Below are 12,949 nucleotides of genomic sequence, written 5' to 3' on the forward strand. Positions count from 1 at the left end.
TTACCCCCACTGACGCAGCCCCATACAGTTTCTTTAAAAACTATCAACCTTTATTCATTTTTTAGCCACACTAGAAGAATTTTCACACATAGGAAGCATTTATTATTGCCGAGGGTTGTTAGTAGATATTCATTTCATGTACTTTTATCAAAAGGTCCAAGATGACAGGACGCCATTGTAGATTTAAAAGAACAAAAAACAAAAAACAAGAAAAAGAAGATCGAATATTTTATTACCTCTGTCAGTTGTCATATCACAGTAGACTTTCATGGGGTTTCTGTTACCCTCTGGGTCTATCCAGTACTCTCCATTCAGCAAGGGATGCTTACTGCGTCTTATGTCCATGCAAGAGCGTCCGGGATTTGATGGGTGAAATCCTCGTCCCTCTGGAAAGAAACGGATTAAAAATAATTTTTGGAAAAGTTGCGTTAATCTTCAAATGCAGTGTCTCGTCACTGGAACGGAAAGAGAAGTCATGAGGAGAGGAAACAAAGATTTTGTCAGCCGTATTTGGAAACTGTGAATCGAGAAAGGAATGAAAAGAAACAAGGTACGAAAAGACAGGAATTAAAATCAGAAACTTATTTCGACCATGAAGTTGCCGCTCGAGAGTAACTGACGAGAAACGAGTCAGAACGTGAAGCCTCGCTACACTCTCTTCGCAGTGCAAGTCGGAAAAAACAAAAACTTATTAACGACAACTGCAAAACGAGAGATTAGAGCAGCAAAAAAAATGATATACGAGTCGCAAGACGAGAGCATCGAGGATGATAAAGAAGAAACCAGAAATTATTAAACAACTATCGAGTGACTTGTTTACAAACAGAATAAGAAGAATTTTACAAACTGAGGAACGAAATGGTGAAAACTTAATGCTATCGGGTATAGCTTCGTTCCTACCCTTTTCATAATAGGTGAATCCATTGGCTGGTTTTAGGGCCACCGGGCTAAGAAGCCATGTTTGGTCGTTCAGTTCACAAGATTTGTCACCATTGTGATTGTATGACAAGCATTTCCCGTCTCTTACGCATCGTAATCCACAGTCGAACTCGTCAACAATAGAAGTTTCAAAGACATGTCCCACAAGCCTAAAGTCTGGATTAAGGAGCAACATAGAAAATATCGATCAATGAACTGGGCGGCAAAGAACAGATGAAATCGCCCACCCTTACATAGAGCTCCTCCTGTAAAGAAAGAAATTGACATGCATGTATATGTAGCACGATCATTGGACAAAGACCCCTTGATCTCGCTGCTGGATCTTCTACCAACTGAGCTTGATTCGTGAGCTAAGCAGCACCAACCTTTCTTTTATGACGGAGAACCTTTGTCTCTTTTGTAATTAGTTTACTATATAATTCCTTTTTGACATAGCTCGCTTAGGTTGGCTTAAACTAACTGTATTAGTGTACTTAGACTCTTGAATATTATTATTATCATTCAGATAACCTAGGTTAAAAAATGTCAGGAGGTACTATGCTACCCCCCTAAAAGGTCGCATTGCACTGAGCAATAGTATCATGCTCTTCCGTCGCAAGGTGTATTTATCGTTTATCTTATTATCATCTGTAAGGAAAGACCTGTGCCGCCGTAACTCAGTTCGCAATAGCGCCAAGCTAGAATCTGGAAGGCATGAGCCGTCTTGAAAATCCTTGATATTGTCTTACTTTTTCTCTGCAAAGACTGCAATTGTAACCTATGAAGCTCAATTTTCAACTACTTATAACACCCACAGGTCTTTAGGATATGACTTATGTCATTAATACTAGTCTTGAAAGACCACAGAGTTCTTAAATTTAAGGCTTACATATCTTACCGCTGTGGATTTTGAAGACCTGGTTTTGCTCTGATTCTGTGTAAGATGCTGTTCTGAAGGCCAAACTTTCCACGTAGGTCATAAGTAGTACTGAGGTAATCACAGCCCAGCATATTTGTATTCTCATTTTCTAGGCGATGAAACCGAGCATCAGGCTCCAGTGTTTGAGTAAAGTGGTGAACACGGACAAATGGGGGCCTCACTTATACCTTACGCTCTTAGATACTATGTTTACCCCTTTTTTTAGCTGCTAAGTACATAAGTGAAGACAACTTGGGATCTTATCCAGATTTAGGTGTGTGGCAATATATTGCTATTGTTATGAGAAGATTTACATTCACACTCAAATAACTTGAATAATTTGTGACTATTCTTTTTTCATTGATGGCTGAATTTGAAGTTGATCACGTCTTGCCATGCGATTCCAGAGGGTAAGATAGAAAAACCTTGGACTGAGGGGCTTAAATTCTGATCAACAGGGTGACATCCTCATACGGAATAAAAGCTATTGGGCGAACAAAACCCACACTCTATGTTAGTTCTTTTCCTTCATAATTTGTTTTCCAATTTCATTAATTGTAAACTCAGTAAGAAAATTTCCTCACCAATACCCGGAACATTCTTTGAGTCTATGAATACGAACCAACCGGAGGAAGTTTTTAAATAATGCTAAATTAAAACTGGCCGACGTTATAGCAAATATATGAAGGAAACTGTAGTTCTAGGACAGATTAAATCTAGGGATCATAAGCAGGTGCATCTATTTGACTAAAATCTCTCAAGAAATTGTTTACGAGCCAACGGGTAACTCCTCGTTTGTGTTCTTTGACAATTTTTCGAAAATATTTACATCTGGAGATGGATATCCTCTAAATGCTTACCAATGCAGAAAGAAGTGCTTTTTATGATTTCGTCTCCAGTGCCTTAGATAATTACTCAGTCGAGAAATTCGAAAGTTAACCGCAACACAAGCTCAATTCTATGAAATTTCTAGTACAGAGAAATTAATCGGTAAGAACTGGAAATAAAACATATACAACTGAAGTTCCACCAAAAGCCTAAGTTTTTTCCCTGATGCTTCCTACGATTTTCTCGCAATCTTTTTGCAGTAATTTAGTCAGATATGGAATCAAATCATTGATCCAAAGGATTTCTCATCGATCCTCTGCTAACACTTTGAGGCAAATAGTGTTTTCTCAGGGTTAGTAAAACAAAAATCTGGCTGACAATACATCGTTCAGTTTGTTTGACTAAGAAGCAATTCTTTTTTAGAGTTCCTAAATATTCGGAGCTGATCAGACAATAACGAATGTTTTGAAAATGCTTACTTACCTTTTCTCACACAGAAAGTTACTCTGTGAAAGTTATTTATCCACTCAGGAAAACAAAGTTTTCTGCTTTCCACGAGAAGCTTATGACAACTGCTAATGACGGAAAGGCTCTTTTACCTTTCCAACAAAGCTCTGAAGCCTGTACCCAATCTATTTATTGATAGCAACTTAATTTATGACTTCACGTTGTTCAGTAAAAGTTTCAGCTAATTTTTGTGTTGATTTTACCAAAAACTAAACACTTAGTTCTTTCATCGCCATCATTGCTAATAAGGCTGTGCAAAGGATGTTTTCAAAAACTCTCAATCACAATAATAACTTGCAAGGTATGCCACATGTCAAATTAAATTTGGTTCTCAAAATAAATAATAGTTAATTTCTTTTATTGCATGCAGAACACTGCGAATTTCCAAGCACTCAGACAGCTGTTCGGCAAATCCGTAATCAAAACAAGTTCCCAACTTTCCACTTTCATATAACTTAAATAACAGTGATAAGAAAAGTTCTTCCGCTTTACATGGATAGAACGCGAGACAATTTTCCTAGCTTTGCTTTGTTGAGAAACAGTTTCTCCTTTTTAAATTTGGTATTGACGTGGTTAAAGTCAATAGACATTTAAAATTTATCAGGTTATGATTGCCTAAATTAATAATTCAACTTTAAGTAACCTCTGATTTTCCGGTTCGAGGACTAAATCATATTTCTTTATTTAACGTTAAAACTGGTTGACGCGACTGCGACAACTTTTATGAATTCCTCTCTTGACAAACGAGAGGCTCAAATCCATTCAACCGAGATATAGTCCAGATATGGAACTGTTCAGCTTTGATCCGCAATCGTGCATGCTTCCACGGGCACTTTGCTTGCTCGTTGGCAAGTGGAGGTGGCCTCGAGCGAGGTCCACTGTGTTCATAAGGTGGCTCTTTTGCAAAGATTCGACTTGAGGATGGCTAAAGGAATGGATAGACTAGAAAAAACTTCGATGTGAATTTTAACGCACATAAATTATCCAGAAATCACCAGGAGATAATTTTATGAAACTACTTCCACCGCCATCATCACATAACCTGATTGGTCAGACACGATCAGCCAATGATATCTATGAGCAATAAAAGCTGCCTGGTTGCACATCCTTTTTTCTCCATGGAATTTTTTTATGTCCCCATTTTCCAAAGAGTTGTGAACCGTCATTTCCCCATCTGTTACAGTTCAAAGCTAGTTGGGAGGTATCATCGTTTATTCCTTCGAACGAGTTGTAGGAGGGAGGAAGATTACCTGTCTTTCCACTGAAGTACTGGACGACAGCTTCACTTGAACTGTTAGCGGCTATGATCACGTGGAATGTGCGTCCCTTTCGTTTGCTGCAGTGGAATCGCAGTTGGGTGAACGACAAGTGTGTCCTGAGCTCTTTCATGGAACTCTTTGTGATACCTATTTCATTGCTGGCAAAGTTACCAATTCTGCGATACGATGACTCAGCGGTCCAATCTTTTGATGGAAATGATCGTGAGTTATTCATCCTAAAGTTGGCGACGAGAAGCCAGCCTCCTGAAATTAGAAACATTAGAGTTATGTTTTGCAGTCACCTGAATTTTATGCGTTTGCAATATTCCTTTGAGCCGAATGTTGATAACTGACTTCACTTTTAAAGCAATAACACCAGAAAAATCGGAATCGGTGATCAGATTATCCAGCCCGTGAAATATCATTTAAGGAGTGCCTGAATCTTACACACCGATATGTGCTTTGTGAATTAAGAAATTGCAGTCATTTTCGTCTCGAAGAATTTTCATTCAGAATTATCGTTTAAACAGACTGCGACAGCCTCTTCTTCCTCCCCCAAATAGTAGGTGCAACATACACTACCAGAAGCAGTGTTAGTAAAGGACGGAGTCCTTAGGGTAGATCCAATTATATGATATGATGATGATGATGTTTATTCAAACCTTTTGCAGAGAGCTGAATTAAAGGTTTGTTACAATAAGATGTTGTCAAGGTTGAGAACAGACGTTGGCATTTTCTCAGGCGCCTATGGCGGCCGCTTCAGTCCATATCGATCTCACCTTCCCACCCATCCCACCCCAGGCGAGGACATCCATCACACAGTAATCTCGTGTGTGGGAAATTAACGTCTCCTACCCCAACCCTGCAGGAGACGGGACCTCCATTTATTCGTCCCTATCCGAGAAGACTAGAATATCTAACCATCTCTTGATGTTATAGAAAGGTAGCAAATTCTTCTCAATTATTTCGAGACTTTGAGTGATGGTCCGTCCGGGGCTCGAACCCTCGACCTCCCGCACAACGGTCCAGCGCACTATCCATTGGGCTAACTGGGCGGCGGTTCAATTTCTTGAAACCATTTGCTTACTTTATGGATTGAAGGAAAATTAAATGAGATCTTTATTTGTTGACTATGGTAACCCTCAAAGTCTGCGTAATTTGCAAGCTTGTACCTCGGTCGGTTGTCATATCACAGAAAACCTTCATGGGGTTTCCGTTGTGCTCAGGGTCAACCCCAGGCGGTGTGCGTCACAGGTGGGTATACAATCTTCAGAGTCTCGAATGCGTTTGCAGGAGTCGCCAGGCGACGAAGAGTTGAACCCAAGAATCTCTAAGATCGCACGAATGAACAACAATTACACGCCTCGTTTTATTTATCTTACAAATTAGCCATTCAAAGCTTTTAAATATTTTGAAGCAACCCGAAATTGGACAGTGAAACTATCACTGGTAATACTACAACGACCTCTCTCTAAAAGATCACCATGCAGTTATCACTTAAGCAGTTCTTCTTACTTGATTGGTCGGTGTTTCCTTTGTTACCCGGACCAATTACGCTTATGCATTGATTCTGACCTGATTTCCATCTTCCATCGTTTTCACCAACAATGTTGGAGCATGCAATCTGGCAGGAGATGACACGTATTCTTGACAACTTATTACATCTATATGTAGTAAGTAGATCGATCTCGTTCAATTCTTCGATAACATTGAACCTAGTGGCAAACATACCAGGTTTCTGTTTTCTGCTAAAGAACTTGATATCAGTCATCGATTGATAAATAAATAATAGGACTGAAGTTAACGATGGGTCATACTACAAACAGACTCTTTCCGTCTTTCTAAAATGTTGGAGCATTGTACGTGCTTTTGGACAGTGAAATTATCATAGGTATTACTACAACGACCTCTCTCTAAAAGATCACCATGCAGTTATCACTTAAGTAGTTCTTCTTATTTGCATTTGATTGGCCGGTGTTTCCTTTGTTACCCGGACCAATGACGCTTTTGCATTGATTCTGACCTGAGTTCCATCTTCTATCGTTTTCACCAACTGTGTTGGAGTATGCCGGCAATCTGGCAGGAGATGACATGTATTCTTGACAACTTATTACATCTATATGTAGTAAGTAGATCGATTTCGTTCAATTCTTCGATAACACTGAACCTGGTGGCAAACATACCAGGTTTGTTTTTTCTACTGAAAAACTTGATATCAGTGATCAATTAATAAATAAATAATAGTACTGAAGTTAACGATGGGTCATACTACAAACAGACTCTGTCTGTCTTTCTAAAATGTTGGAGCATTGTGCTTTTGGCTAAAACTCATCCTCGAGATTTATCTCTCGTCTTTAAAAAGTCTCCTCTCGGCCAGATGTTCATCTTTTAAGGACAAAATTTCACCCTCAACCATATTTCTTCGCTATACCAGCCGCCAAAAGAGCCTTTTACTGAATAATTTGGTTCAGCGAGTAAAGTATTTGAGAAAAAAAAAGAGACAACCTGTGTTGTTTCAAAGTAGTTCGCTCCAGGTTTTCCATGAAGTCTTGTGGCTTAGACCTTCCTGTTTCGTTATTCAATTGGCAAATCTGTGTGCAGTTTAGGCTATGGCCATCAGCACGATAGATGTATTACTGACATAGGTCATTTCTTAAGCACTGCAATCCGCACTCCATCTCATCCATTTCGCAAAACATCGATCACGTGACCACGCGAGGAGCGACCTGCCAGTTAAAAGACCAAAGACACTACTTAACAATAATAATATATAGATTTAGCCACGCCTAAAAGCGGAGCTCCCAAGTTCGTAATATTAATGACATAAAAGATGTGGATTTGCCAAGACTCGCCTAAGACACCCCTCCCTTCGTTTTGGTAGTCTCCCCTACCTTACCCGTGTAATCTTAAGGCACGTACGTACGTACGTACGTACGCTCGGTCAGTCATGTGACAACCAAACGTAAAGAGGTTGACCATATTCCATGGGTATGGGGCTCTGCCCCACGAGAGCGTCGCGAGAGTGAGAGCCCCGCTATTATGAGCTCGAGATTTCTATCGCCATATAGTTAATGAGAACAAAGCTCGAATCAGCCATTACGCATAGAAATCTAAAGCGAATAATCTAACAGTTTTACGATAAATCTGGCCGCTCCAAACTCAACAACAAGACGTACAGATTGGCCGGTGTTTTTTCTCGTAGTTTATCTACAGCCTCGCACTATTAGGATGCTTATTTGACTCACTTCCTAATAAGAAATAGATAACGAAATGCAAAGCTAAGATTGCAGCATTTGTCTTAGAACGCTAGAATTAATATGAATATTAGATTACATGTGGGTTTAATTATATCGAATGACAAAAAGCAAAACTAAAACTCAAGTACTGTAGAGTAACTACGGTGATACATATCGTTTGAAAGCATCTTATTGACGCGTTTTTGTAATTCAAATGTTGCATCAGTCTTACAGATTATAATGTTCCGACGGGGAAATAGTTTTGAGACAGGCATGCTCAGTAACAAAGGATAAAGCGTCTAATAGTGACGATGAGCAAATGATGTTGTATGGAAAGAAAAAATGAACTGGCAAGGGTCAGTTACATACACAACACGTTCATAAAGTCAGCAAATGTGTTTACTATCAGCGAAGAAAGTAAATTCCTACAAAGGAGCGAAAAAATAAGTTACAATACAGAAAAAAAACTACTTTAAGGCGACTGCAAAATGAAATAAAAAATAAAACGATGAAAACAAAACTGCTTACCAAATGCTGAGAAAGATAGGGTTGTTGGTCAGGGCCACCGAAGAAGAAACCTACTTCGAGGAATGATGTGACACTAATAGCTCGGTACAAAAAACTGGCAATAAATAAGGGCGAGGTAATAAAACTATAACGAAATTTACATAGAGCAAATAACAAAGGAGCGTAACTAACGAAATACCGGAGGGAACAGAAAAGAATACACGATAACAAGTAAGTGAGAAAATGAAAATAAAAAAGAAGAAAAATTTGCCCCAATATCCAATTTTTCCTGCTTTGTTCTGATTTTAAAAGGTCTTTTATAGTTGTGACTAGAAGTCACTTTTAACCTGAAGGAGGCTGAATAACCGAGACATCTTTTCTATGATCAATTGTCTAGTAGCATACGAGTACTGTTTTGTCTTTTCCACTTTTGTTTCTTCTTACCTTTATACTTCTCAAAGAAGCTTGAAGTTATTTCTTTGCCAATTGTAAATGGAACGTTTACATTAGAAAACAAACCAATCAGGAGAAAACACAGCACAGCTGACGATATATTTCTGATTCGCAGCGCCATGTTTCGGCTCTTGCCTGCGTGAAAGAACAGTATAGAAAACAACAACGTTGGATTTTCTTCTTTCCTTTTGACGATTTTGTGAAATTCTTTAAGTGTGATCTAGCGTTTCTAACGTTCCATGATTCACCCACATTTTTGGTAAAGTCATTCTACTAAATTTAGTCAGAGTTATGTGAGAATGATTCAAATGTTTATTTCAAATGGTTGCTTGTGGACCAGGAGTGTAGATACCACTTTCCCTACTTTCAATTACACTAAAATAAACCGGGAAACAAAAAAGATGAAAGATTTGTGCTCTTTAAAAATGTATAGAGGAGTTACAAGCTCAGGGCACGAAACCAACACAATCAATTCCATTTACAAACAGAAAATCAAAAGTAAAAAATGAAATTAGTCTCCAATGATTCTGGATCTATTTTTCACGCTGTTCCCGCCAAGATACTATAGAATACTAAATACCTTGTGCTTGAGAATCAATTGTCTAACATGCTCAAAAACACATCGTACCAAGCATCTTTCAAATTTTTCAGAGTACTCAAGAGACTTCACCCACGACATCTGATTTATCCAGTTTGGATTTGTTGATTTAAAGGGCCGAAGCGTTTATAAACATTACTTTTGTAACAGTGTCATGAAGGTGAAAAATTTTTGACAATTTTGACCACTGTCAAATTGCAATGATGAGACTTTAACCAAGGAGCTGCTGAGGCGTGGAAGTCGATCTCCAATTGAGTACGCAAAATATCTCTCTAATAAAATCTCAGAAAAAGCTTTAATTAAATTTTCATTTCCGAATCGGCAACTCGGACTGCTCTTCACTGTCATTAATCTCCTCGTTATTGAATGTCCAAATACCCATCCGCTGTCAAGCAGGCGACTAATATCAGATTTGTCAATCAAGAGTCTCATTACATTGGTGTGATAATGTTGCTATGGTAACAGTATATGACGTCGTAATAGAGCTTTCGGTGTCATTGCTTCTCATTTCCATGGCATAGAAATGAAAATCTTCAGTCATTTTTGGAAAGGAAAAAACGGAGTGGCAGCCATCTTGTCGGTCTTATTAATCAATGGCTCATAGGTCGACCTTGTGCAGCCGATAGGTTTTAAAAAATTTACTCTAAACTCACATGCAGCTCCAGGGCTGAATTGTGTGTTTAGATCCAAAAAATAAAATATTTCAACGAAAGCGTATCGCATTTCTCACTGTTTATTGTGGATTATGGAATTAATCAGCTTAAATACAAAAATTAAAATTCCCAGAATCCTTACACTATCACACATCGAAAGAATGTAATCTAACTGATTAGATGTTCTGATTACATACGACGCAAGTTATTATAAATTTGATTTAAACGGTAAGTTCGAATTCCTACTTCGAAATGAAGAGAGCTTCCAGTTATGTCTTGAAGACTGAACTGCGTCCATTGTGCGAAACAAGTATGAAATCATTGAAAGGCCATATTTCGAGGAGTTTTAAAGTGGTGATGTCTTTAAAGCAGGAGAAAAGGGTCTTTAGAAAATCATTTGTAAGAGTACGAGGTTGACATTTTTGGGGTCTGCTTTCTAATATATCCAGGTTACGTATGATGCACGATCCTTCGCAGTAGATAGCGCTATTTATGCAATAGCGAAAATCAGACCTGAAAAAAATCAGGCCTGTACGGGATTCGAACCACTGACCTCTGCGATACTAGTGCAGCGCTCTACCAATTGAGCTAACAAGTCAACTGGGAGCAGGCCCTTAAGTTGATTCGTAATAAACCCGTGATGGTAAATCAGATGCAATGAATATATGAAGTTCATATATTCATATAACTTCATATATTCATTGCATCTGATTTATCATCACGGGTTTATTACGAATCAACTTAAGGGCCTGCTCCCAGTTGACTTGTTAGCTCAATTGGTAGAGCGCTGCACTAGTATCGCAGAGGTCAGTGGTTCGATTCCCGTACAGGCCTGATTTTTTTCAGGTCTGATTTTCGCTATTGCATAAATAGCGCTATCTACTGCGAAGGATCGTGCATCATACGTCTTTAATACCGCAGTTCAAAATATATGAACTTCATATATTCATTGCATCATATCCAGGTTAAGCGTTTTCAATATTGATTCAAAACATTTTAAAAAAACAATTTTATACAGAAGGGATAATAGGGTAGTTAATATCACACTTTTAGCATAATCTTAGACTCTTTTTATCCCAAGTATTTGAGCTCTTTTACTGTGATGATACAAAAAGAGATGGACTGAGGTAATATATTACATAAAATAGAACGTTTGTTACAATGTACATCAGTAAGCAAAGCGAATTGGTGCTTGCTTTTCAAAACAGGTATGAAGTTGTGCCCTACACTGATTAGAAAGGAATTCAAAGGAGGCTTCTTATCTTCAATATTGTGTTCAACAATGAAGCTAACCTGCCAGTTGAGAGGGATTACCGTGTGACTGACAACTATCAAAACAACCAAACTCTATCAGCCAACAGTGCCTTCATGAGCTCAGAAACCATATATATTCATTTCAATCAGTTGAGGTTCAATTGCCATAAGAAAAATGGAAGCACCCTCCATACAGTTACAAAGACCGATAGAAAAGGCGAAGCTGTAATTCAGTACTTCACTGGTGAAAATGATACCATGCCGGCTTCTTGTGGATCATTTGAGAAAATGAAGGACGACAACTCAAGGCTTGCCAGGCATTGCAGCGAGTGGGGAAAAGTAAAGGCTGGATATATGTCTGGCACATGCAGCCACGAGGGGAGAAGCGAATTATTCGATGTTCAAGTATTCATTCAAGATTCATATCACTGGATAACAAGTCCAGACAGATGGGAATGTGATGACTTCCAACAACCTTCGCAAGCTTTGTTCGCTCCCCGAGTCAGGGAGATTTCTGGAAGATTTTTGTTCGTTGAACACCGCAATTTATAGTCAACGGCATTGTACCAGGTTTTAAGTCTATGGTAAACTGAACTTTACATCACTGTCAGTATTAAACTAGCGTTAGCCCATCAAGTTGCTGCTAACTTTTTGAAATGAGTTTACATCGACCTCTTACAAACATAAGTATTACAGTGTTCCTGATTCTGTTCCTTTTCTTACTTTAAGTAGAAGGCAACCGCAAGCAAACCAGAGTGGAACTGGCCAAGACAAATCTTAGTAGTTTCAAAACAAATTTCCACCGCGACGAAAGAACGGATAAATCAAATGAAAATTTAAAGTTGAATCCAGTCAATTCTGGTGGTCATAAGTTTTTTAAAGTTCTACTGACAGATTTACTTGGGGAATGTTCCTAATTCGCTATTTTTCAATCACGTTAACACTAAAAAAGAAGTTATTTTTCAACAAAGCGAAACCTTGGAAAAATTGTTTTGTTCCTCATACGTCCCAGTTACCCATACGCAGTGGATATTTTTATTTCTCAGTCTGTAATTTCAGTTATACGGGAGTGGGCAATAGGTGAATTTGCCTTGATTACGGTAATACCGATGGCAAACAAGTTTGCAACTTTATACAGAATTTCTCGTCGCTTGCTCGCAGAATAGTTAAAAATATCATACTGTATACGACTAGAGTTTTTCGATTAACTATTAATTAGTGATTTCAGAATTTTAGAAATAATGCTGGATAAAACAAAGTTATTTTCTATTCATCGAGCAGACCAATTTTTATTCCAGAGTAATAAAAAATATTGACTATTCATTATTTTGAGAATTATCTTCAAGTTGCATGTACTTGATAAGGAAGCGCTTTTGTCGATTATTGATACGGTTTTGTTTTCAGCCGGCTTTTTTATTGCTCCTCAGTTTGGAGCAATACCTCAGCGACTAGCATCCATAAGCTTCAGCGTGTTCAAAATTTTGCAAGCAGGATTATCTTGGGGCTTCGCGAGCATGACCATATTTCTGCAGGTCTAAGATCACTTCCGATGCCTAAATGTCAAACAAAGACTTATGGTCGATGATGCAGTTATGATTCATAAATGTCCTCAAGGACTGTCACCTAGCTACTTGTCGGAAAAATTTTCAACTCGAGCTACAACAGGCAGACAAGGTATAGAAACAGCCTCAATATCCCACATTGTAGAATCACTGCTGGCCAACGCGCCTTTTATTACCATGGCGTGAAAATATGGAATAACTTAAAGGGAAAGTACGGTCTAGAAAAGGTTTATCACAATTAGAAGACTTTTTCCT

General features: G+C 38.4%; 1 protein-coding gene and 1 pseudogene across 4 annotated transcripts in view; both read right to left on the reverse strand.

The window, feature by feature from the left end:
* Positions 1 to 3,394, reverse strand: part of LOC111343188 (uncharacterized) — a 5,504-nt gene extending 2,110 nt beyond the window's left edge. Inside the window, exons 1-5 of one of the 4 annotated variants that reach the window (XM_088737239.1) lie at positions 3,149 to 3,391; positions 2,698 to 2,806; positions 1,817 to 1,946; positions 901 to 1,095; positions 237 to 386 (exon numbers count right to left, since the gene is read on the reverse strand). In XM_088737239.1, the coding sequence (XP_088593365.1) occupies positions 237 to 386; positions 901 to 1,095; positions 1,817 to 1,943 (472 nt within the window). In that variant the 5' untranslated portion in view covers positions 1,944 to 1,946; positions 2,698 to 2,806; positions 3,149 to 3,391. Of the gene's footprint in view, positions 1 to 236; positions 387 to 900; positions 1,096 to 1,816; positions 2,833 to 3,148 lie in introns of those variants that run through there. The other 3 variants (XM_088737241.1, XM_022950343.2, XM_022950344.2) reach the window with 3 other exon arrangements.
* Positions 3,395 to 3,958: 564 nt separating this feature from the next.
* Positions 3,959 to 6,202, reverse strand: LOC148721761 (uncharacterized; annotated as a pseudogene).
* Between the last annotated feature and the right edge of the window lie 6,747 nt (positions 6,203 to 12,949).

This window comes from Stylophora pistillata, chromosome 10, assembly GCF_964205215.1.
Source record: "Stylophora pistillata chromosome 10, jaStyPist1.2, whole genome shotgun sequence".
In the NCBI taxonomy this organism is placed as follows: Eukaryota; Metazoa; Cnidaria; class Anthozoa; order Scleractinia; family Pocilloporidae; genus Stylophora; species Stylophora pistillata.